The following is a 22,020-nucleotide window of genomic DNA, read 5'->3' on the forward strand; positions in this document are numbered from 1 at the left end:
AAGATGCAAGCGCTGTTCAGAAATCTGATTGTAAAGTCACGAAGCTTGACCGGAATCAGATGAAAAAAACGTTAATCAACAGCTCTATGCTTTGTTTCCTTTGCTCCCTGAAAAGTTGGAGCTAGGCCCGTGGTTTGAGATGCAGTCCTTTCTCCCTTTTCACGTGAAACTTTCCTGCATCAAAGTATTTGGAGAAGCCCAGTGTAGAGCAGACAAAGCTAGTACCAACTATTTTTGTGTTCAAGTCACGTATCCCAAGGCTGAAGGTGTTGCACTGCTAGGCATCCATAAGAGGATCTGAAGTTAAAACTTAGCTTTTGTATTTGTAGAACTAGAGGGAGAACAGTTTTTATTTGCTTGTCTGTTTAGTCGGGCCATTAGCAAGAGTGCCTCAAAGTTTAACCTGGAGTTTAGCACTGGCTCCTTGTGGCTGTTCATGTGTAACGTAATCTTGTCAGGAATTTCAAGAAAACTGCGTCCTTTCTGCAGCAGATACATAGCTTCTATGATGCGCACTTTTTTCTCTTTGGTATTTTGAATTAAAAAATGATAACGTTATAATTTTTGGTGTTTTTTTCCTTACTGGTCTGTCTGTACTTTTCAGAGATGGAAGACAAGGGAATAAAGTCTGTAATATTGTAGCAGGGAATAATTTGAGAGAAACAGTAAAATATTCTGCAGGTACTGCTGGAAGAGAAGACAGTTAAATTAGGATAATTGATCTTATTCTTGTAACTCATTAAGGGTGAAATTTACCTCTCTGCAGCATCATCACAAGACCTGGGCAGCACTTACATTCCACTTAAACTTAATTTGAATTTAAGTGGTGCGCAGGGTTTTTGCTGATCTTCACACAGGGAAGAATTAATGGATAGTTTGAGTTTTTTTATTCTGGTAATTATCTGCAAATGTTCTGACGTGCAGAAAGTGCACATATTTCAGAAAGATTTCTTTTAGAAACATCAGCAATACGGTGAGGCAATTTTGTTTCCAAACAGGAAGATTTATTATCATAAAGAAGATGGTGCCCCCCAAAAAGAGCTTTAGAGCGAAGTGTGAAAAGGTAAAGATTTTATTCTTTGTTACATGATAAATTCTTTCTTCCCAAAGGCTACCAAGGCTCACATAAAGCTGAACACGAAGAAGCTTTACCAGGCAGATGGCTATGCAGTGAAGGAACTGCTCAAAGTCACCTCTGTGCTTTACGGTGCTATGAACACCAAGGGAGTGGAGCGCACAGATGTGAGTGAGGAAGACAGCAGCAAATTCAAGTTTGATCTTGGCTCAAAAGTAAGGAAAACTTGTAGTCTTGTTCTGTATTAATCTGTGGGGAAAAAAAACATTTTCTGGCTGAAACTGAAGTGGAGAATGTTCTCTACAGGAGGTTGATAATTCTTTATCTCAGACTTTCTGTGGCTGAAGTCACACTATGACTTCTTTTTAAGTTGTGTGTTCTTAAGCAGAAGTAGAGGCAACAGAGGCACAAAATTGGTTATCTTTGTTTTCAATTGCTATTGAAATTGCAGAGCTGTTGGAGTAGGCCAGAATAAAGGCTGTTTTCTCTCTCTTAATCTCATTGCAACAAAGGAGCTTCCAAACCACTGACTGATAGTTGAGTTTTGAGCCAATTTGCATTGAGTGAAAGGAGAATCTTCCGGTCGTCCTAACGGACATCAAAGTTGTTCAAGCCCTTAAAGTAAATGCCTTCTCTAGATATTTCTTTTTTTTTTTTAAAAAAAAAAAAGACAACCAACAAAACTGTGTTAAATAAGTTGAGGAGTTCTTGTTGCTGCTTTTTCGTTACTTTTAGCACATCTATATATTCTGATATTCTTAGTCTTTGATTCTATTATAGCTGTGCTGTCACATCTGCTAAGAAAGTACCTAGAAGAAATCATGAAAATACGCTTCTAGACAAACAGCATTTGCTATATGTGCACTGTGCTAGTCATGTACCTTCTACTATATGCACTTTTTACTTTTGCATGTAGAAAAAGATATTTCCCTTTGCCCTGGGTAGCACATGAACCAACAACCAGCAGAGTCAGTTTTGAGGAGTGTTTTTTGTTGGCCTGAGGTGTCTGGGGTTTTACTGATGTGTAAATGGAGGCTAATCTAGACCACATTAAAGCCAAGAGACAGGCTCACTGTGATCCCGGTGGGGAACTTCAGTGCTACAGGAGAGATTCAGCCTCTGTGCTGGCCTCCCATGCATTTTTAACATAAAATGGGAAAAATCTGTGGATCTTCTGTGTGATATTGTGGATTCTCTTTTGCCAATGAATGCTGTTGCTCTGTTTCCAGATTGCTGACTTGAAGGCAGCTAGACAGCTTGCTTCTGAAATCACCTCTAAAGGAGCAAGTCTGTATGACTTACTTGGCAAAGAAGTTGAGCTAAGGGTAAGTAAACCCTGGAGAGCCTATAAGAACTTTCCTTTGCTGGGTGCTGTGAAGGAAAAAAGGTGGAAGAAAGTATATAGCTGTTTTTAACAGCTGCATCTAAAATTAATATCCTGTTATCTGTAGGATTGGGTCAGAAAGTTTGCATTTTCTTCCTGCTCATATTAACATCTGGGTTGCGATCAAACTGAGAGAACAGTTTAGCACTTTCTCTTCAGAAGAAAACTGGAATAGTCTCTGAAGAACTATTTGGGAATATTGACTTCATGTGTATGTTTTAGCAGCGGTGATGAATGTGTTCTGAAAGATAAATGATTAATGCCTTTAGTTATCCAAGTGCAAGGCTCATTATTTCTGTTACAGTAATTGAAAGCCCCACAAGCCTGCAGGGTACATATTCTTTAGCTTGTGATTTTACAACTAAGCTATTGCATGAAGTCATGCAAGTGTCATCAAACACTTTGCCAATAAGTCTTTCAATATTTTCTTTAACGCTTCTGTCTATAATGCTGTAGATTATTTGTTTGCTGGTAACAGGCATTTAAGGAAGGGAAGCCCAGAATATTCTAGTATTGTTTTTGGAAATCTTCAGATTTGTACTATCTGAGCTGTGGGAAGTGCATCCTGTAAGAGCAGTAGGCTGTGTGCCTTAACAACTAAAGCTTCCAGGTCCTTGTTTGATGGAGTGCAAGTGTTTCAAAGGATGGATGATGTACAGGGAAGGTTACCTGCAGAGTGTTGTCTTTTCTGTTAGATACATTAGCATGGTGTACAGCTGTGTGAAAGATGTTAGTATCTTAGAAGGGAGAGAGAAGTGATAACCAGTTTAATTCAACATACACAAACCTTACAAAACAGTTAATCAGTCACTCCTCATCTTCTACTTCTTGCTTAATTTGCTGGCTTTGAAATAATTTTCACGTGAATACTGCCTAATGTGCTAATGTTTACTTTTGAGCATTAAAGTGTTTTTTTTCTGTCTACAGCATCTCTTAGAGCTCAGCTAAAAAGTCAAGTGTAGGTCAGTGTAAGTCAGCATTTTTAAAAAGTTCTTAAGCATTGCTTTGAAATTGGTCATTGTTTAATCACTTTAAATCAAGGCTTTTTGGAGTCCAACTGACTTTAGAACTGGGCCTTGAAATAGGGACTTACACAAGTGCAGAGTGCTGAAAGCGTGAAATGAAAAATCAAGAGATGGGTAAGTGCTTCATCGCAGCCACTTCTCATTGCACCCATTAAGAGACCTTCAAATGTAGTCTGTTTAAAGGTGCAATTTGTAAAAGGATGGAATTTATTATATTCTGTAGAGAGCGTATGTTTCATGTGGTGTAATGACCAAGTGCACAAGCTGGGTCTAACTAATCTTGCAGAGGTAACCAGTTTGGATTTTGCAAAAAGGTTTGACAGACAGAATTTATCTTTAAGAAATCCTGTCCTAGAAAAGATGACCTTTGCTTCTGTCTCATTAGCTACACATTTGTATCTTTAAAGCACATGACACTGTGCCAGTGCAGTGAGTACCTGGAGAGCAACAAAGAAACTTTCTTGCTCTGTTCCTTTTCATTTGATAATGGTTCCAGCCTTCTGAGTGATAAAACTGGAGGAAAAAAAAATAAATTGGCTTGTGTGTTAAATGCCAAGTTTGGTGTGTAATTGCGTGACGAGTTTGAGATTTAAGCATTTAGCAAAGCAAATAATTTTCAGGTTAAAAGCTATGAGGTTGCAATAAGCAGTTTTCTGGTGGAGTTTGTCAAGTTTGTCTGTTTTATAAGCAGAGTTATTTTTTTACTTCATGGCTTTGTTTTCTTCTACAAAGACTACTAGCATGGTGATGGTGATTACTTGGCTTGTTTGTTTATTTTAAATGGGGACTCTGAGCACTTGCAACATCTTTGAAAGAGAAAGGGACAAAAGGCAGTTGTAGCCATGGCCTCTTTGGAACTGATCCATGCCTGGAATATGTCTAGGGCTGTGTATGGGAACACAGTGGATATGGTCTTCCCTGCGGACTGTGTCTTCGTGTCCTGTTCTGTTGAACAAATATTGTAAAATGGGTATGGGAAAAGCACTTTCACAGTGGTTGGTTTTTAAATGGGACTTCTTTTTTTATGGAAAATCTATTTAATTATATAAAAAGCCTATAAGTTGGTAGAAAGGAATGAAGAACTTGCTTTCAATTAGTAATAGAAAGTTTATGACTAGACACCTGTTGCTGCCATTTTTTTATTTTTTATTTTTTTACAAAACTGCAGTTTAGATACTGTAAAAAATATTTCCAGCCCATGCACCATAAAATGTAATCTAAAAATTAGCTGAACTAAATGTGTTGTTCTGAGTAGTTTACAGGTCACTTATACCAGGAAATGACCAAAGTGCTGGGCAGTTTTATGGGTTTTGGCACTGTCATGCCTCTTGTTTGGAGAGATGGTGGAGGCCAGCACAGCACCTTTGGGAGAGCTCAGAAAACACAAGGTGAAGTGAGACTGAACAGAAGAGAATTCCCCTGGCTCTTGTCGTTTCCATCTTTTCAGGAGTCACAAAGCAAAATCTTTACCCTTAAACTGATACTGGGGTCACTTCAGTTTACCTCTTCGTAAAGTAGATATAATAACTTCCTCTTCCTCTGTGAAGCTTAACTAATAATATAGGGAGTGTTGTCTTGGGCTTTTCTGATGGAATCTGCAATACAATTGTGAATAATTATAGCCGGGATTCGATTCAGGAGTGATATAAAGGGAACTCGGTGTGGATGGCACAAACGAGACACCTGCAGCTTGCTGAGGTGGGTTTCCCCTTTCACCTGCTGGTGCACCCCTTGGTCAAAGATCTTGGCTGGGTGCACCAGGTGATCCTGCAATCACAGATCTGAACACCTGAGCATGTGTGGTGTAAGACAGTTGATGTGCTGCCTGGCAATGCCCAGCTTGAGAGCTTTCCTGTGCCTCAAACTCTTGGCAGGAGCAGCTCCAGCCTCGCTGCAGGCTATCCCAGCTGGGGGAGCAGAATCCTCAGGGCTGCAGGGTTTTACTACGCAAAGTTTATGGCAGGGAGGGAGGATGTCTCTGGGGGGAAAAGAGGGATGTATGGTTACCTGTAGATGATTTCATCATCCTAATTTTTCCTCCCAAATATTTTAAAATAATTGGGCTACATGAGCTCACTTGAGTATGAAATGAACTCATCAAGTGAGAGGCAGAGAGCCAAATGCTGCTGTTTTCTACCATTGCCATGAAGTCTGATAGTGCCTATGGAAGTCAGTGGAGTTGCAGTTAATTCCAAACAGCCAGTGTTGAGGGCAGTAAGGAATCTCCTGTCATCATTTCACACCATCTCCCTGGATTCTTCACAGACTCGGTGAGGGGTGAGGTCCTGTGCCTGCCCTTCCTACCCCCTTCCAGGTGTGCAGGAGAAGTGCTGGGAATTCTGCCTTCATGGGGAGAGCTAGAGCTCTGTCTGTACATATCAAATTAGCTGCCATTAATCTAAGGTTACTTTTAGTATTTTTTTAATGTGTTGATTATTGATTTCCATTGCTTATTTTCTTTTGACATTGCTTGGCTAAGTAACGCACACGATAAATTGCGCTGGAGGAGAGACTGCGCTACTGAAGGGCAGTAGGAGAGCAGTATGGTTTATTTGTTAATTACATTTTATGTCCTGAAACCTGTTGCATATATTAAAATGCATCGACAGTTGTGATATTGTTTTAATGAATTTGAGAACACGGTGGTTTTACTTTTCCCGAGCTCCCTCCTCCTTCCCTTCCAATTCATCCATCTCCAAATGCCTAATTGGAGGATCTTGCTACCTAGGCTTAGTTAAGCTGAGGATCTTGTTTCTATCCTAAGCAAAGACTGCTTCATTTTCCTTTAACTGTAAAAGAAATGCCAGCATTTGTCATCAATGGGTTGAATAGATCTGTTTTCATTGTCGAAGCACCTTTTTGGGGAAAGATCACTGGGAAAAGTGAAGTAAAACTCGCTTTTATTTCCTGTAGAAATGTTGACTATAATGTGTCACAACCTCCAATTTCTTTATTGGAGCTCTTTTTGCACATAATTTGTATAGAAGCTATGTAGAAAATCCTTATGCATAAGATAAACCTTATTGATCCAAGTAATGGGCCACTTTTGTAAATTACTTTCTGAATGAAAACAAATTTCAGCTAGAGAAAGGAAGGGCTTATTAAGGGAAAGTTTACATCAGATGTGTCGTAGGTACGTATTGATGTAAACGCATCTGTATTAATTTGAAAGAGTATTTGTGTTCATGGAAATGTGGTGCTGTGCCTTTGTCATGCCTTTATAAATCCATGATTTCCTCATTGAATTTCTGATTTGTAAACTGCTTTAAGAATTAATCTATAATGTTCAAACAACAAAAGACCCCCCAACCAATAAACATCACTCAAACCTTTAATTAAAGAATACTGGAGGAAGCAAAACCTACAGGCACTCATTTGCTTAATTCAGCCTGGGGTGCTGTTGGTAGGTTTTTCGGTCAGAATCTTAACTAAAAGCTATGCTTATCTCATCAGATGAAAATCACAAATGTCCTTTTTGGTTTAAATAAGAAATCGGATTTTATATTTGAGCAGAACGGGAAGGTATTTCCTGATAAACAGCCCTACAGCAGCAGAAAGCCAAAATGTGAGGAGAGGCCACTGGGTTCCAGCCCTGTAAACAGGTCAGGAGATTTCCTTTCCTGCTCTCCCACCTCATGCATTGGGCTGTGGGGTGCGAGTTGTGGATGGGGAGAGGTGCAGGCACTGCCTTTGCCCTGTTCCAGCTGGGACACCGGTACTGCCAGGGAGGGAACTTGGCACAGTTCAGCACTAAGAGGGAGAGAGACGGAAAGCTGTGCTTCACCAGGGACCTTTGGAGTTAGGTGCTGGAGTCCACCGAAGCTGCCGGGATGCCGTGTTTCAAGAACAGCTGTTGGTGAGCACAGCATAGGTTGGTGTCCTGTGGCAGTGTGCTGGGGAAGGGACAGACTTCTTGTTTTAAAATGGAGTTAGCCCTTATATTTGCAGGTAGTTTGCGGTTTCCAGTCTTACTGGTCCAAGTATAGAAATCGGAAAGCTGGAGTTCGTAGAGCCTGTTTTTAAATATGCTGGTTCCTAGCGCTCAGTAATTGTTTCTTCATGCGTGGAATCGTTGTAATCTTGATATATGGTAGGGCTGTAGTGGGGCTGATGAATGAGTTCTGGTGCAACACAGTGAGTTCCCCAGCTGAAAAGCAAATTCTGTGCACGGAGATGCATGTATTTATCTTCATTGTCTCCTTTACTGCCAGTGGGACTTCTTCTGCATTGCATGACTATGTGGCCTTAATTTTCAGAGTATTTATATCCAGCTTTGGAAGAGTAACTAGACACTGAGTTCTCATTTCCTAGCACTCCCTCCCCACCCAGATGAGGGAATGTGGGGGCTGGTTTGAGTTTGGGGTGGGGATGGAGGGATTTGATTTATATTTCTCCCTCTCTCCATCCCTCTTTCTCTCTCTCTCTCTCTCTGCACACGCTATTTTCTATGCTTAGGAGGACCAAAAGAAGTAGAAGTAGAAACTCACCCATGCTGTGATCAAGCTTGGCAAGCCCCAGATCAAGAGAAGCACCAGAGTAATTAATGTTGGTGCTCAGGCAAAATGCAGCAGCATGTCACTGTGCATTCAGTTCAGTTTTCATGTGGGTCGGCTGACTCTGGACCCACACAGCTAACTGCTACGGGCTTGTAAATGGCCCAGAGACCTTAGAAAAGCCAGTGGTCTTCTGTGTCATGTAACAGCTGGTTACTGACAGGGGAAGATGGCAAGATGAGCCTTTACTGGGAGGGAGGGCTGACGAGGTGACCCAAAAAATTCTTTAGCATAAAGCAGTGATGACTTTCAAGGTCAATTGTGATCAACTGAGGAAGGATGCTCCTGAGTTGTCATACATTGAACATCCAAAAGGAAAAATTCACGGCTATTTATAACATTTGGACAAAGCTGACTGTCTCGGAGAGGCTGCCACTTTGCATCTGCCAGAGATCCCGTGGACATGTTAGCAGGAGCCTGTCAAGTAGCTGCCTTGCTTAGGCTTGCTGACTTATTAGACACGGTAAGATAATGAAGCAAAAAAAAATCCAAAATAAAACTGCCTCTGTGCTGGTGGCAGGCGTAAAGATTTCTGACCTTCTCAAGGTTGTTTTCATTTTATTTACCTCTTAATTAACTCCAAGCCATGTACAACTGAAGGAAGGTGAAAATAATCTCTCTCTTGATGTACTTTGCTTGTGCTGAGGATGGGCAGCGCCCTGGGTCAGTATTCTCACACTCCTCTTGGCTCTTACTCAGTCTGCGACCTTGAACAAACCATTTAGTCCCTGTGGATTCCCTTGTGTAAATAAAGTAATTTCTGTAATTTTGTAGATCAAAGCTTTTAACAGCCAGAGAGTGTTTCCAAGTCTGCAGAGGATATATTTTGAAGTACAGGGTGTTGGTACAAGTGTTATTGTTCTGTATGCACACGGTATAAGCTTATTCTGAAATTGATGGAAGCCATCAAGAATCTCTTTGCTGACTTCAGTTTGTGACATGCTTGAATTAAACTCTCAGAAGAGCCAAAGGCATTTAGATCCAGCTGCGGAACTGAAATGGCATTAGTTACAACATAAAGAGATGCCACTGAAGACATTTAACTGGATCTCTTCATTCCCTGCTTCTTGATTAAAGCTTCCCTCTCCCCTGCCTCCCCCTGCTTGCTCTGTTGCGGTTTGCTGCCTGCCCCTTTCCGTGGAGGGAGAGGTGGGTTGGCTTGGAGTGACAGCTGCGTTCCTGAAAGGTAACTACAAGAAATTATTTTACCTGTAACGTTGGAAACGTTTTCCATCTGCCAAATGTTAGTTCTGGGTACTAGATACTGCCTGGGGAGGCTGATAAACGAATTTCTTTCTTCCCCGTGCCTTGGCTGCAAAGTTGCCACGCACATCACAGGGGTAAAAGTGATTTCTAGTGGGAAATTGTAATTCTGAAGTTCCCAGAACTCCGGAGAATTGCCTAGTTTGCTTCAAATTCTTTGAATTGTGCTGCTTCAAACCAAAACCTTAACTTACCGGTTTTGAAGAAGAAGGATTATTGCAAGGTGGGAAGCCAGAATTAAACCTTGAAATTGGGAGAAGTTGAATCAATGCTGTCCTGTACTTTAGATTGCTTTAACCATAGCCATGGTTATATGCTCACGTGACAAATGATTTTCTAGTGAGCTTTGTGTTAGTATTTGGCTTGGAGACAGCATCACCTATAAATTGGTAGGGGGCACATTTCCCATTGCGGTTTGGGGCCAGTTTCAGCGCAGTGATGATTTTGTCAACTAGCTGGAAGACTTGCACGCTTGTAGCTCAGTTCTAGACTGTTTTGAAAAGCCATTCTAGCTTAGCTGGGAAGCAAATCACATCCAAACCATCTTCTGCATGTCACAGCACTTGTCAAAAACTGCACGGCTCTGCAAGAAGGTTCACTTAATAATTGGGCTACATCGGCAACGCTGCATTCTGAATATCTGGTGAGGCTTCAGTTGCTCATTATTCCTAACCTTCCTTCATTAGACACAGAGTATAGCCATGTCAAAATTTTAATTACATAAGAGGAGAATGTGCTGACTTAAATTGCCTTTGTTTCTGCCAAAGAGCTGCCCCGTGTTTCTGTCACTGGAGCTCACCGGCCACTCCGCTGCTTGCTGGTTAAGCTTTGTTGGGGATGGAAACCCAAAGCTGTGCGGCAGTGTTTGTGGAATCAAGGGCTCGATGAGAGTTAAAAAGTTTAAACTGTCTCCCGGGTGGTGTTGCTGCATACCCAGTGCCTGTTTCTACTTTTACTGCAGCTTTGCATGGGGTCACAGTGTGTTTTTGAGGTCTGAAAGATGCTGCTGAACAAAACACTCGTTTTGTTGATGCTTCTTTTTTGTTCTGAGGAAATCATAACCCTTCCTGAAGCTTTCCTTTTATTTTTATCGAGTAGGGAAAGGAAATACTTTTAAAAACATTTGTTACAGAAGGCTGTGGATAAAAGGAGATATTGAAGTAACTTTTGGCCTGAGCAGGTGCCTTGCCTTTTTGATGACCCTGTTGTTTTTTCCTTTAAAAAAAACAAAAAGCACGCTCCCAACTGGCCATGCTGCCCAAGGCCAATTTCATCTGTTTGTAATAGGAAATCCACTCACAAACACAGCTTCTGCTGTGCTGGCAGGCATACATTTGGTGTCTTCTTGCCAGACCATGGAAGAGACATCACGAGCTGCTGCCTGGATCAAGACCCCTGGTCCAAGCAGCACCCTGCAGCCCTGTGGGCTAATGCAAGCCTTACCAATGCACTGTGCTGTGAAACCTGGCGAGTGTTAAATTAAAGGTGAGGGTTTTAAGGATGCAGGAAGACACCAGTAAGCACATGCTGGGGTTTGTGAGCAGAAGGTAATTCAGTGGAAACAGCTCCTGAGCTAGAAGACCCATGGACCACCTGGAGGTTGGTGTGGGGAGAGCAGAGCAGTGTAACTACGTGCCTGTCAGAAAGCTTTACAGTTCTCCTTCTTGCCTCACAGTTCAGCAGCCTGGACGCTAATGTTTGCAATGTTTCCTTCTGTCATAAAGCATATGTTCAGATTACGTCTTATCTGGCTAGGCAGGCTGCCTGATTCTTTTTGCTCTGCGGAAAGTTATGCTTTCCAGCTGGTTCTTTAGCTCAGATCCCCTTCTCGTGCCACGCTTTTTAAACACTGCGATAGCTACTGGGGCTTCGGACGGTAGCTCTGGTTGAGGGCTCTGCATTGCTGAGTAGGCAGATGTCTCTGTGGATTTACTTTGTGGACCACTGAGATGAGCGTACAAGACAGCAGCTTCCTGAGAGCCTGGAAGCAGCAAAAATCTCGATTAACTTGAGCTTTAATCTCTTGAGGAAAAAATTAGGCTGTTAGAAGTATCAGGTTCCTTCAGAAGGTCTTGATTATTTTTAATTTCAATCCTGTACCTTCCTGTTCACGTGTAACCGTGCCTAATAACCCATTCCATTTTGGCCAAATGTGATCATGGTGTATGTTAATTATTTTCCTTAATTCAGTATATACATATAATATAAAACAGTTATCATGAGTGACCTGTGTGCTAGTCGTGCACCCCTTCCTGCAGTTCAGAAGATGCGTACATCCATTCATTGCATACATAGGCATGCAGGAAGCTGGCTTAGCTGGTTTTGATTCAGCACAACGGAAAACAATAGCTAGTTGGAAATTCTTCACTGGGCATGTTTGTGGACTGTTTTTTGCATTAGTGGCTTTTCATTTTTAACCAAATATACAACTCCTAGAGGGAAAAATTCTTAGCAAAGGAAGCAGTGGGGGCTTTTGCAGGAGTGGCAGCAACTTCCTGGCCCCACGTTGTGTGGTAGTAGGTGCATTTGGCTGTTCTGGTGTTACTTTGTGGCCAGGCAACCTGTGAATTTAGGATGACTTTGTTCCTTGTTGTCACTGCAGCACCCAGGGAAACAAATCAACGGGAGCATAGTGGGAATGAGCTGCCTCGCTCAGTGGCATCTCTCTTGCATGTCGGTGTATTTGCTCAGCAGAACCACGCGAAGTAGCACAGGTACACTCAAAATTCACCACCTTAGTTCTGTTTGTAGGAACTTCCTGTACAGACAAGCGCCAGCATCACCGCCGTACTCAGAGTCTGCTGACTTTAATAGAAGCTCTTCAGGTTGTGGTAGAAGGCTGAGAAATTGTCCAGCTATTTCCCACTCTAGGTCTGAAATGCAAGCCAAATGAGCCAAGCTACAGCTGAGTCCACGTAAGTGCTTCTAAATTTCACAGTGGGCTCACAACATTGCCCTTCATGTAAGGGTTCTAAATCAGATGGTAACATCTCTTGCATAATGGAAAGCTAAAATGTACCGTGGAAGTGCTGCTGCAGGTTTCTGCTGAGGCCACGATCCCATGTACTTTCAGAAGATGCTGGGAGCTGTATGTCAACCCTCTGCCAGTAATTGCTCTGTGGAGCCCATACGACGCTTGACAACAAACAGTTCCTTCTGTGTTTGCTACTGAATCCTGTGCTTTAGGAGAGTTTGGTATTTCTTTCTTGACAATTTTAGTTGGCTGCATGGAATATTTCTTATAATTGATGTGTAAGTGGGCTGAAGTCCAAACTTACAGGAGCTTTGATCTGGCTTTTATTTTTATATATATACACAGCCATACTGTGGTTTTTTGTTTGTTCATTTTATTTTTTAATTTGCAGTACAGGTGCCTAAATCTAGCCATATAAGCCCATTTCGGATGGCCGAGGGTGACCAAGACATCTGAAAGTGGCTGGCAAATATAATACAGGACTTAGGGCATACCTGGAAGATGAGCGACATCTTGGTTCGGGCACCGGAGTCTCCTGCATGTTAGCATTTATTTCAAAGCTCCTGCATATACCTGAAGGGGTACTTTGCTTTGAATAAAAGAGAAGTATTCCCTAATGATCCTAGAGATCCATGTTTTTCCACATCCAGGAAATTTGTCTGTAGAGCTCTGTGGAAGGCAGGTCCTGTGCTGCTTGTCTGCATTTTATATTTCAAACGGCCTTTGTATGTTAGCTGGGTATTTGGCAGTGAAGCTGAAAGAGGTTTGATAGAATTAGCGTCCCTGTGTTTGTACCCTACAGGATGCTTCTTCGGTGAGTGCTGCAGAACTCCTGGTGCAATGAATGAGTTGCTTCCTTGTCCTTTGGCAGAAAGAAGCTGTACTGTGACACCAAACTGAGTGTTGTGACGATAATGACAGTCCCGTGTTAGGCAGACATCTCCAATAGGAGCCAAAAGGTGGCTGCCAGGGTAGATGACCAGAACCACAGCTTGTCACAGCTTCTGGGAGGCCAGCTGCTGGCGTGGTTTCTGTCGACAGAACCTCAGACTGGGAGGATCTCCTGTGGCCTTCTCCTTTGCTGGTTTTTGACCCAGGGGATGGTCACTCAGCAGCAGTGCACACACGAGACTAGTGATTTCTTTAGACAGATGGAGTTTTGAAGGCTTTAAGCTCAGTGTTATTTCCTGAAACGACAGCAGTGCAGTTTTGCTCTAAGGAAATTTATCTTCACTTTTGATGCCAAAACTGGTGCAACTTGGGTGGAGCTGGCTTCCCTGTTAGCCTTCTGCATCCTGCAGGGCACGTTCTGTCAGGCTGTGCTCTGTTCTGCTTGACTAGGCAGTCAGCTGGCCTTTGATTAGAGATCTTTCTAACTTTGTAATGAAATTCTCATTTCCAAAGAAAACAAAATTTTTTGAGTCTAAACCAGCCAAGTAATTTGATAGTACTTCCAGTTGGCTTTGTCCAAAGAGAGATGCAAAACTTGAAGAACATCTCAGGCTTTCTGTGCAGCACCAAATACTGGTTGAACCAGAGTGGGTAAAAAATGCCAGCAAATGGTGTCTCTTGTGTACTTCTGTGTGTTTTCTTTAATAATTGTCAGCTTTAGTTCATCAAAAATAATTTTACACTTGGCTTCCCCGATTTTTAATTAGTATTTATCATGTAAAAGTATAGCCAGGGAGCTCTTTGAACACTTTGAACAGGAGGCACTGGTAAGTGGTAAACAATCAGCTTGTTCATGAAGACCTCTCTCTTTTTGTATATGTTTGTCTTCTTAAGTTGTAATTACTAGGCATAGTCCTAAATTGTTCAGCTTCTTCCCTCCCCTTGCCTTGATAATTTTTTTCTATATTTTTCACCTCTCCTGAGAACTCTGGTTTTAATGGTTAATTTAAAGGAAGCCTCTTGTGTATTATAATGTGCGTTCTGATTAGTACACCTAATTGCAAAGAGTACATTACTTTAAAAGAAAATGAAGAAAGACACATTTTGCAGCTTGGTTTCATTTGCCCACCTTTTTTGAGCACATGGAATTGTGAGTACAGCCAGCAGCAATGTAATACCTGGTATTTGGGCAAATTCAGAATATTGGTTTGCCTTCAGGTGTACAGCCTATTTGTAGCCACAGATTTAAGCACAAACAGGCAGCTTTTGTGCCAAGTCAGGTTTTAAAAATCTCAGTTGTCATCTTGCTGCATATTTTATACAGGGTAAGAAATGCTGTTGATGACAAGTTGGGCTGGCAGGAAAACATGGTTTATTTGCTCGTGTGGGGAGTCAGAGATTGTCAAAGCACTTGTGTGTACTTAAATTCATTTTCTTTCATTTGCTAATGGCCTAATAATGTTTAAATTAGTCAACTCTGGTATTTTAAAGTAAATACTTTTCATAACAATGCTGTAGCCTTTGTGGGGTATTTTTATTTTTCTCCGTGCATGTTAATGTGAGCTATCTTCTTTTTATGGCCAGTTGCAGGGTCCTTCCTCAAAAGAGGTACTGAAAGTAAAAGCTTTCCCTTCAAGAGTTTTCATGGGATGAAGGAGATGTCCTGCTGATGGATATCCATGGGAGCCTTTACAAACATCCATTAACGAATTCATTGACCATTTTCATTTTCTCAAAATGTGTTGTTTTTTGCATTATGATTTAGTGCCCACTTACATTTACTGCTCTGAAGTGTCACAGGTTAATGGCACTGTTTGTAGCAGTGAAGTGAAAAATGGGCATGCAGACGTAGACCCTTAGGGAGGAGCTGTGTGCACATGGAAGCTGCGATGGTCCACCTGGGTTCACCTCTTGGTCTGCTGGAGTGTGAGGAGGACGTTCATGGCACTGACTGCCTTCGTTTTGGCTAAGCTATGGTTCAGCAATCAGGTCTGAAAATACAAATTGCTGCCTTAACTCTGCTCGTCGTTGGCCTGACAAATTTTTCCAAGCAGGCGTGACTTCAGCACTGAACCTCATTCTGGATATTGATGTGGATTTCTCCATGAAGACTGTAGGTAAAACCTCCACGGGTGGTAGAGGGAAGGTAGAAGGAGAAGCATCAAACTTGTAGAGATGATTCCAGCATGAAATGATGGCTCCTCAGAAGTATATCTGAAACCCATCAGTTACCCTGATCTGACACAGGTCAGAGTGACTTGTGCGTTATCTGTGGGTGCTTCACCAGGCTACTGAAAGGAAATTGGTAAGGGAGTTGCATGTAATTAAAACCTAAGGTCCTCGCTGTTCCTTTTATCTCGTTTGAAAATGGAAAGGGAAATCATTTCCTTCCTCCTGCTGAGTGGTAAACTATTTTGTTTGAAATACAGTCGCTTTGTAGCAGGGATCTCAGTGTTGCCATCAGGAGAGCTGAGTGCACTTGGCAGGGCGGTGTTTCCAGCAGCTGATCTGGCTTCCTTTTCAGCTTCTGTGCATCTCGGCTCAGGTGGAGTCTTCACAAATGAACAGGCATTTTGTTGAGCTTGTAGATGCAGAATGGTCTCATAATAGCTACTGAGCTACTTATTCCTCTCCGGCCTTCCTCCAGAAGTGTCTACCTGTGGAGTTATTCAGGAATATGCACCGTGCAGACTCCTTGCATCCTGTATTCAACCAGACTGACTTTCTGCTGCTTGGAGCTTGTATTTCTGTGTGGGCAGGGGAACATTCACAAGCACCTTAGGCAGCGTAAGCTGTCACTGCCACTAACAGATGCAGCTCTTGTCATTCCCCAACAAGATATTTCCCCTACTTCTCTTGTGCCACCCCCAAAAAATAACAAAAGCCCTCCACGCATCATGTGGCAGGCTAGTTCAGGGAGCTGATGCAGCAGAGGAATAAGCTCTGCACAAAAAGCAACTTGTCTAGGTGGGCTCCCCGATTGGATTCACGGTGCAACTCCCCGAGTTTGAGTTGGTGAGGCAGCAGGATGGAGTTGGGCTGCCTCCCCCAGTACGTGCTTACGCAAGCTGGAGTGTCTGGCCTGGTAACGTAACGGAGTAATTGTATCTGCTTCCAGCATCTGTCCTGTAGCAGGCTGGGTACAGCCTGTTGCAGTGTATAAAGTGGTTTCAGATTCTTAGTCAGATGTTCTCTAGAGAGATGTTATTTCTGTCTTTATCCACCTGCTACCAATTGGTTTGCCAACATAAGATGATTTTAAGGACCTTTGGCTGGAACAATCTCCCTCTTCTCCCAATCAAGCAACCGATCCAGTGTTTTTGTGTAATGACCTGGTCAGTTTTGTAGGGTGTCATACAGATGAGGGCATGCTGAATGCTCCTAAACCCATCTGCTGTATGCAGAAGAGGTTTGGGGGGGATATAAACAAGGAATGCTGTCTTGATGAGGAGTCTGAATCACTTGGTTACCTGAATCAGAGAAGTACATCTGTATCAGCTCGTTTCACATGGGTCTACACCCACATGGGAAGCACCTACAGGCTGTCCCAGCTGCCTGGCTTAGTTAGATGGGTTCACACTGCTTGTGTCTCTGAATTGTTGACACTGGGCTCATCTGCCTGCACTGCTGTTGATGTGAGCTGCATTGTAATGATGAAATCTTCCATGTTGCACACTTTGCTTAATGTGTAATAACCTGTGCAGTTTCCAAAAAATCTGCGTTCAAGAATAGTTGCAGTTCTAATGATAACACTTCATTTCGAAAAGTTACCTTAATCGCTCCATGTTGATCCCAGCCTCACTTAACTGACTTTTTCATAACCTCCCATTCTTTTAATTGTTTGAGCCTTGGTGCATAAATACTAAATCCTATGCCATTTATTATGCAGATGATTATGTTGTTGTTGCTTGACCGTCCTCTGTTCTGCAAATACTAATTTTGTAGTGTACTATTTAAATATATTTATGTACTTTTATTTCATAGGAAGCAAGAACAGAATCTATTGCCAGACCTTTAGAGATAAATGAGGCTGAGAAGATGATGAAAATTGCCATTGACTGTGTTCTGGTAAGCAAATTGATATTTAATTGCAAAATCATCATTCCTCTCCTGTAAGAAGAATGTAGTTGTTTTTATCAACAGCCTAGGTTTAAGCCATAGTGTGCACATCACCTTCAACTGACTGGGCCAAGTAATGCTCTGCCTGGTTAGTTAACAGGTAAGGTGAAACTTCAACTAATGGCTAATGCAAGTTTTGGTCTTTTGTGTTCGCACATTTAATGTTACCTATGTCCATCAAGGCAGAGATCGGTCTGTGATGACTCCTTGCATCGTGGCAACGAATATAGTGATGATCTTTATGATTTCTGTGGAAAATCTGTTGTGTTCCAAGTGAGCAACCCTGCTAACTGTAACTGGTAGCTTTTCTTGGCAGAGTAGAAGAGGTGTCTGCACAGTGATTGAGCTGGCAGTCAGAAATCACAGCCTGCAGCAGAACGGATAAACTATGTTAGCAGCAGCACCTAGGAGAACATGTTAAGAACAGCTCTGCTGCCAGACTGTTGTGCTGTATGGCTGTGTTGGTTTAATGTGTGAAATATTCTCCCAGCTGCACTGACTTTGGTAACAAACCTATGGTGTTGCTGTCAATACAGCTGTGTCAAAGAACAGTTTCCCTTGGCCTCTGTCTTGGGAGAAAACAACCAAAAACCCCTCTGTGGTTTAGTCATAATCCCTGCTTCTGGTAGGGGCTCAGCAGTAGCCCCAGAATCTCTACAGGAACGATTGACTGCATCAGCACAGAAATCTGCATGCCACCTCCACTGTTTAAGCTGTGTCACTTCTACAGTCCGGGCTGCAAGGGGTATACCTGGTAACTCAAAATGTGTTGCTGCCTCTGGGGTTGTGGAGGTGGGCTCTGGAAAAAGGATACCTGAACTGAGAAAGGGGTGAGAAGAACTTGCACTGTGCTAATTAGTGGCATGCTAGTGCTTTATTACAGTTCTAGTTTCAGAAATCCCTTGTCCTGGTCTCGGGAACATTGTCCTTGCTCCAGTGCTTGGGTTCCTGTATCTCTAAATCATTAGCTGCCCCGATAGGCAAGTATGGTGGTTAATTAAATCCTAGTGAATGCTCTAAGTTATTTAACTGCAAACTGTATCCAGTCCAATTGCATAATTACAAGGAGTGAAGTTCCAGGTTTTAAACAGCCAGAGCATAATCAATAGATACTCCTGGCGATCTTTCTTTGTTTCTGCTCCTACTTGCAGTCCATATGAACTCTAAATGTTGTTAATGTGCATTGATATTCTAGGCAGTAGTGCTAATAAACTAACAGGAAAATATTAGAGCAATTGAGAAATACCAATAACATATACCTCATCTGGTTTAGTTCTGGACCAGTTAATGAAACGATCTATTATAGCTGTACAGCACGTAACAGTTACTGCTAGAATAACAGCAACTGTGAAGTCCTTCCCTTTCACTCAAGAGATTCGAGAGTTTCTAGAGCATGAGCACCCTGAATGCACTCAGTTGTTCTAACTAGCTTTCCCCTCCTTATTCCTATAATGTGTTGCAAATTTTGGGATGCTTCCAAGATTTTGAAAAGATGGATGCAGCAAGACTCAGAAGAGGATGAAGCTATTGGGATAGATTAACGTCTTTTCAAAAGTAACATTTATCAGGAAGAAAAAGAATGTTGATAAAAGCCTAGATATTCCCTAATGTAGTGCCAAGAAATAAATACATTTCTCATCTGTGTTTATTCAGATGCTTACCTGTTGAAAGATGGCTTTCTGTATCCTGTCAGATTTTTGGAGGGGGCTTCTTTCCTTTCCATTTTTTAGTACCATTTTGTTGAAAAAGAAAGTAAGGAAGTTAAAGCTCAGGACAACTTATTTTGTGTGTTGTTTTTTTTTTGTTGTTGTTTTTTTTCAGTTTAAGAATGTATGGGGAAAAAATACATATTTTAAATTTCTAAATGTATAGCTAGTTCATTATTCTGGTCACAAAAAAAAAAAATCTCATTGCCTCGCTTGTGCTAGCTCATTGTTATAAAGTTTTATGAAAACACGTTATATGAGATGATACAGAAGTAGGTTTAGCATCTGAAAGACAATTCTAATTACTCCAGTGCATGCTATGGTTTATCATCCTTCTCCTTTAGGAACAAGTTCAAAAGACTAAAGACATGTTGAGTAATGTGGCTTTGGATGAAGCCAATTTGGAAGCCAAGATTGAAAAAAGAAAATTGGAGCTGGAAAGAAGCCAGAAGAGGCTACAGACCCTACAGAGTGTTCGGTAAAGATTATGAACCGATTACCTACTGCGTAAATGAGTGCTAGCATAAATGATGGTATCGTGTGTTCTTAATGCTTAGAGCAGCGAGGAGTGAAGTCCGTTAATGAGACTGAGATGATGGCCTGTGGGAGAAGGATTTTCATCTCTAGAGATGCCCAATCTGGATTGTAGGTTGTTTTTTTTTTTTGGTTATTTTGTATTTGAAACCAGATTATCAGGGCTGTTAAAAGCCCCCAGAACATTATTTGGTGGGCTGCCTAGTTGCTGCTTGAGCTGTACAAAATGGTCAGGTAGCATGTCTTTTTTTCTTTGTTATTAAACATTAATGGAGACATTCTTCCACTGAAAATGACACGTGGTGCAAGTATTCCCTTTGTTCCAGAGGCTTCCAGCATTCCCAGACACCAAAGTAATTAGGCGTCCCTTGTTGGGATAGGTTCCTCTGGGCAGTGACACAGCTTGCCATAACATCAAAATGTTCATATCCGTGGTTTAGCTTGGTTAAATTAACCATGCCCCCTTGGTTAAATTGCAGATTTATGTAATCTATAAGATCATTCTCTATTTTTGAACCTCATATGAAGAAAAAAAAAGAATATAAATATGAGAAAAATGAGTGGTGGGAAGAATTGGATTCCTATACACGTTGTGATCTGGAACACTTCACTTGGTAGAAGTGAAGGACTGAACACGAGTGGTATTCTGCGGGGCACAGCAATAGGCACTATAGTAAAGGGCCTCATCACTTATATTGGGACTAGTTATGCTTCTAACAACACAGTACAGTTTTGTTGCAGATAAGCCTCCAGTAAAGCAGGTGGCTTACCATCCATGCAACAAGATTTATTTATTTATTTTTATTTTTTGGAGTTAAGGAACAGCAAGATGACTAATTTAGATTTGTCTGCTAAAGAAGCCAAAATGCTGCTTTCTCTGTGTTTGGAAAGGAATGGTACTGGATATGCAATAACGTTCCCTTTGCTATGCATAATTTTCATGGGACAGCTTAGTATTTCTTTGCCTTGTGCTTTTGGTCTCTGAAATATTGTGGAACCTTGGAAGAGAAGGTCCGTATAGATTAATACAGTAGACGTGGAAAAGCAGCTGCAAAACCAAGAATGCTGTTTCAGATTTCTGCATGTACAGGTCTGTGTTTCTCTGAGTAGTTTGTTCTTGTTGTCTGCAGTCCTGCTTTTATGGATGAGTACGAGAAGATAGAGGAGCAACTGCAGAAACAATACAGTAGTTACCTAGAAAAATTCCGTAACCTAACCTACTTGGAGCAGCTCCTGGATGATCATCATCGGACAGAGCAGGAGATGTTTGAGGTAAAACAGTTTAGAAATGCTCATCAGGACTCTATTCTGTAGTCCTTAGCCTTAAAACAGAAAATGTTGTCACACCCCTTTGCCAAAGCAGCCTGTTTCTCGTAAAACCAGCCCTGGATGACTGGCAGTTTACTAATGTGCTGTACAATATGATGGCTCTTGGACAAATGTGATAATCGAGCTTTCTATTTTCAGTTAGTGAAGTTAAACCATGTAACGATACCCCTTTCCAGACTAACTTCTTGATTCTTTCTTTCTCAATTGATGCTTTTTATTGTGTGGAGTACTTGCAGTATTTCTAATCTTCCACTTGCTACATACAGTGTATGTGCTAACAGCTATTAGACAGTTATTTTTGTTGCCTGCCAACAACTTATTTATAAGGGCTTCTTAGCACAAGGCTCTTCAATTTCCTCATAGTTCTCTTTAATGAAAACATAGCAAAAAGTAGCAGTGAAAAAATCAGATATGCTGGAATCTTCTGCCAAACAAAAGTGAAGAGAAATTCTGTCTTCTGTTGACTTACTGAATTGTATCAGTTCAGGGTGATTCTTGATTATCCAACAGGATAGAGAATATGCATCTCTATCTCATCTTACTTCATCTTTTTCTTTCCTTTGGGTTTTTATTGGGCTGCAGCACTTTCAGCCAGCCTTTTATTCAGCTTCCTGTAGCTTTGTGGTTTACTGATATTATTGGCTTTTCATCCTTCTTGCAGTCTTTACCCGGTACATTTTCTGTCTGCATTGAAAAGAGATGTTTCAGTGAATGATCTCCCCTTGGACCTTAATCTTGGTGGGTGTGCTATACCTTGTTTGAGTGAAACAGTGCTTCCACTTCCTGGTCTCCTACCTTTCATATGCAGACCGTGTTTTATTTTGTCAACGCAACTCGCTGTTCTTGGCAGAAGTTTGGGAGAGCTGCAAGTAACTTTCCTTGTGTCTGGTCTATTAACTGTACATTTTGCTTTTGTCGTATCTGTATGAGCCTGCTGATTTGGGGAAGAAAAAAAAAAAACAATAGTTAAGTCATTTACCCCCACGTTTAGTTAGAGTAAAATTTCGTGACCCATGCTTAGGCTAGAAATAAGATAAGGTAACTTTATTGTCCCTCTTTTTCTATGATGTCTCTCTTGAGCTGGTGAGATTTTATCTTTTTAGAAAGCTTTGCAATTCTGTAGAACTGATTGTGTCAAGAAACCTCCCCTTTGAGCATTGTCTGCAC

At 41.6% G+C, this 22,020-nt stretch overlaps 1 protein-coding gene across 7 annotated transcripts in view; it reads left to right on the forward strand.

The window, feature by feature from the left end:
* The window catches only part of CLUAP1 (clusterin associated protein 1), a 78,321-nt gene that overhangs the window by 13,048 nt on the left and 43,253 nt on the right, over positions 1-22,020 (forward strand). For all 7 annotated transcript variants that reach the window (XR_011101639.1, XM_068699361.1, XM_068699366.1 and 4 more), the window contains 5 exons: positions 1,111-1,290; positions 2,305-2,400; positions 17,150-17,233; positions 19,335-19,468; positions 20,655-20,796. Coding sequence is in view for 6 of the 7 variants with exons in the window: in XM_068699361.1 (XP_068555462.1) it covers positions 1,111-1,290; positions 2,305-2,400; positions 17,150-17,233; positions 19,335-19,468; positions 20,655-20,796 (636 nt within the window). In the remaining variant the exon portion in view is untranslated. The remainder of the gene's footprint in view (positions 1-1,110; positions 1,291-2,304; positions 2,401-17,149; positions 17,234-19,334; positions 19,469-20,654; positions 20,797-22,020) is intronic.

The sequence above is a fragment of the Anas acuta genome, chromosome 15, assembly GCF_963932015.1.
Source record: "Anas acuta chromosome 15, bAnaAcu1.1, whole genome shotgun sequence".
Taxonomy (NCBI): domain Eukaryota; kingdom Metazoa; phylum Chordata; class Aves; order Anseriformes; family Anatidae; genus Anas; species Anas acuta.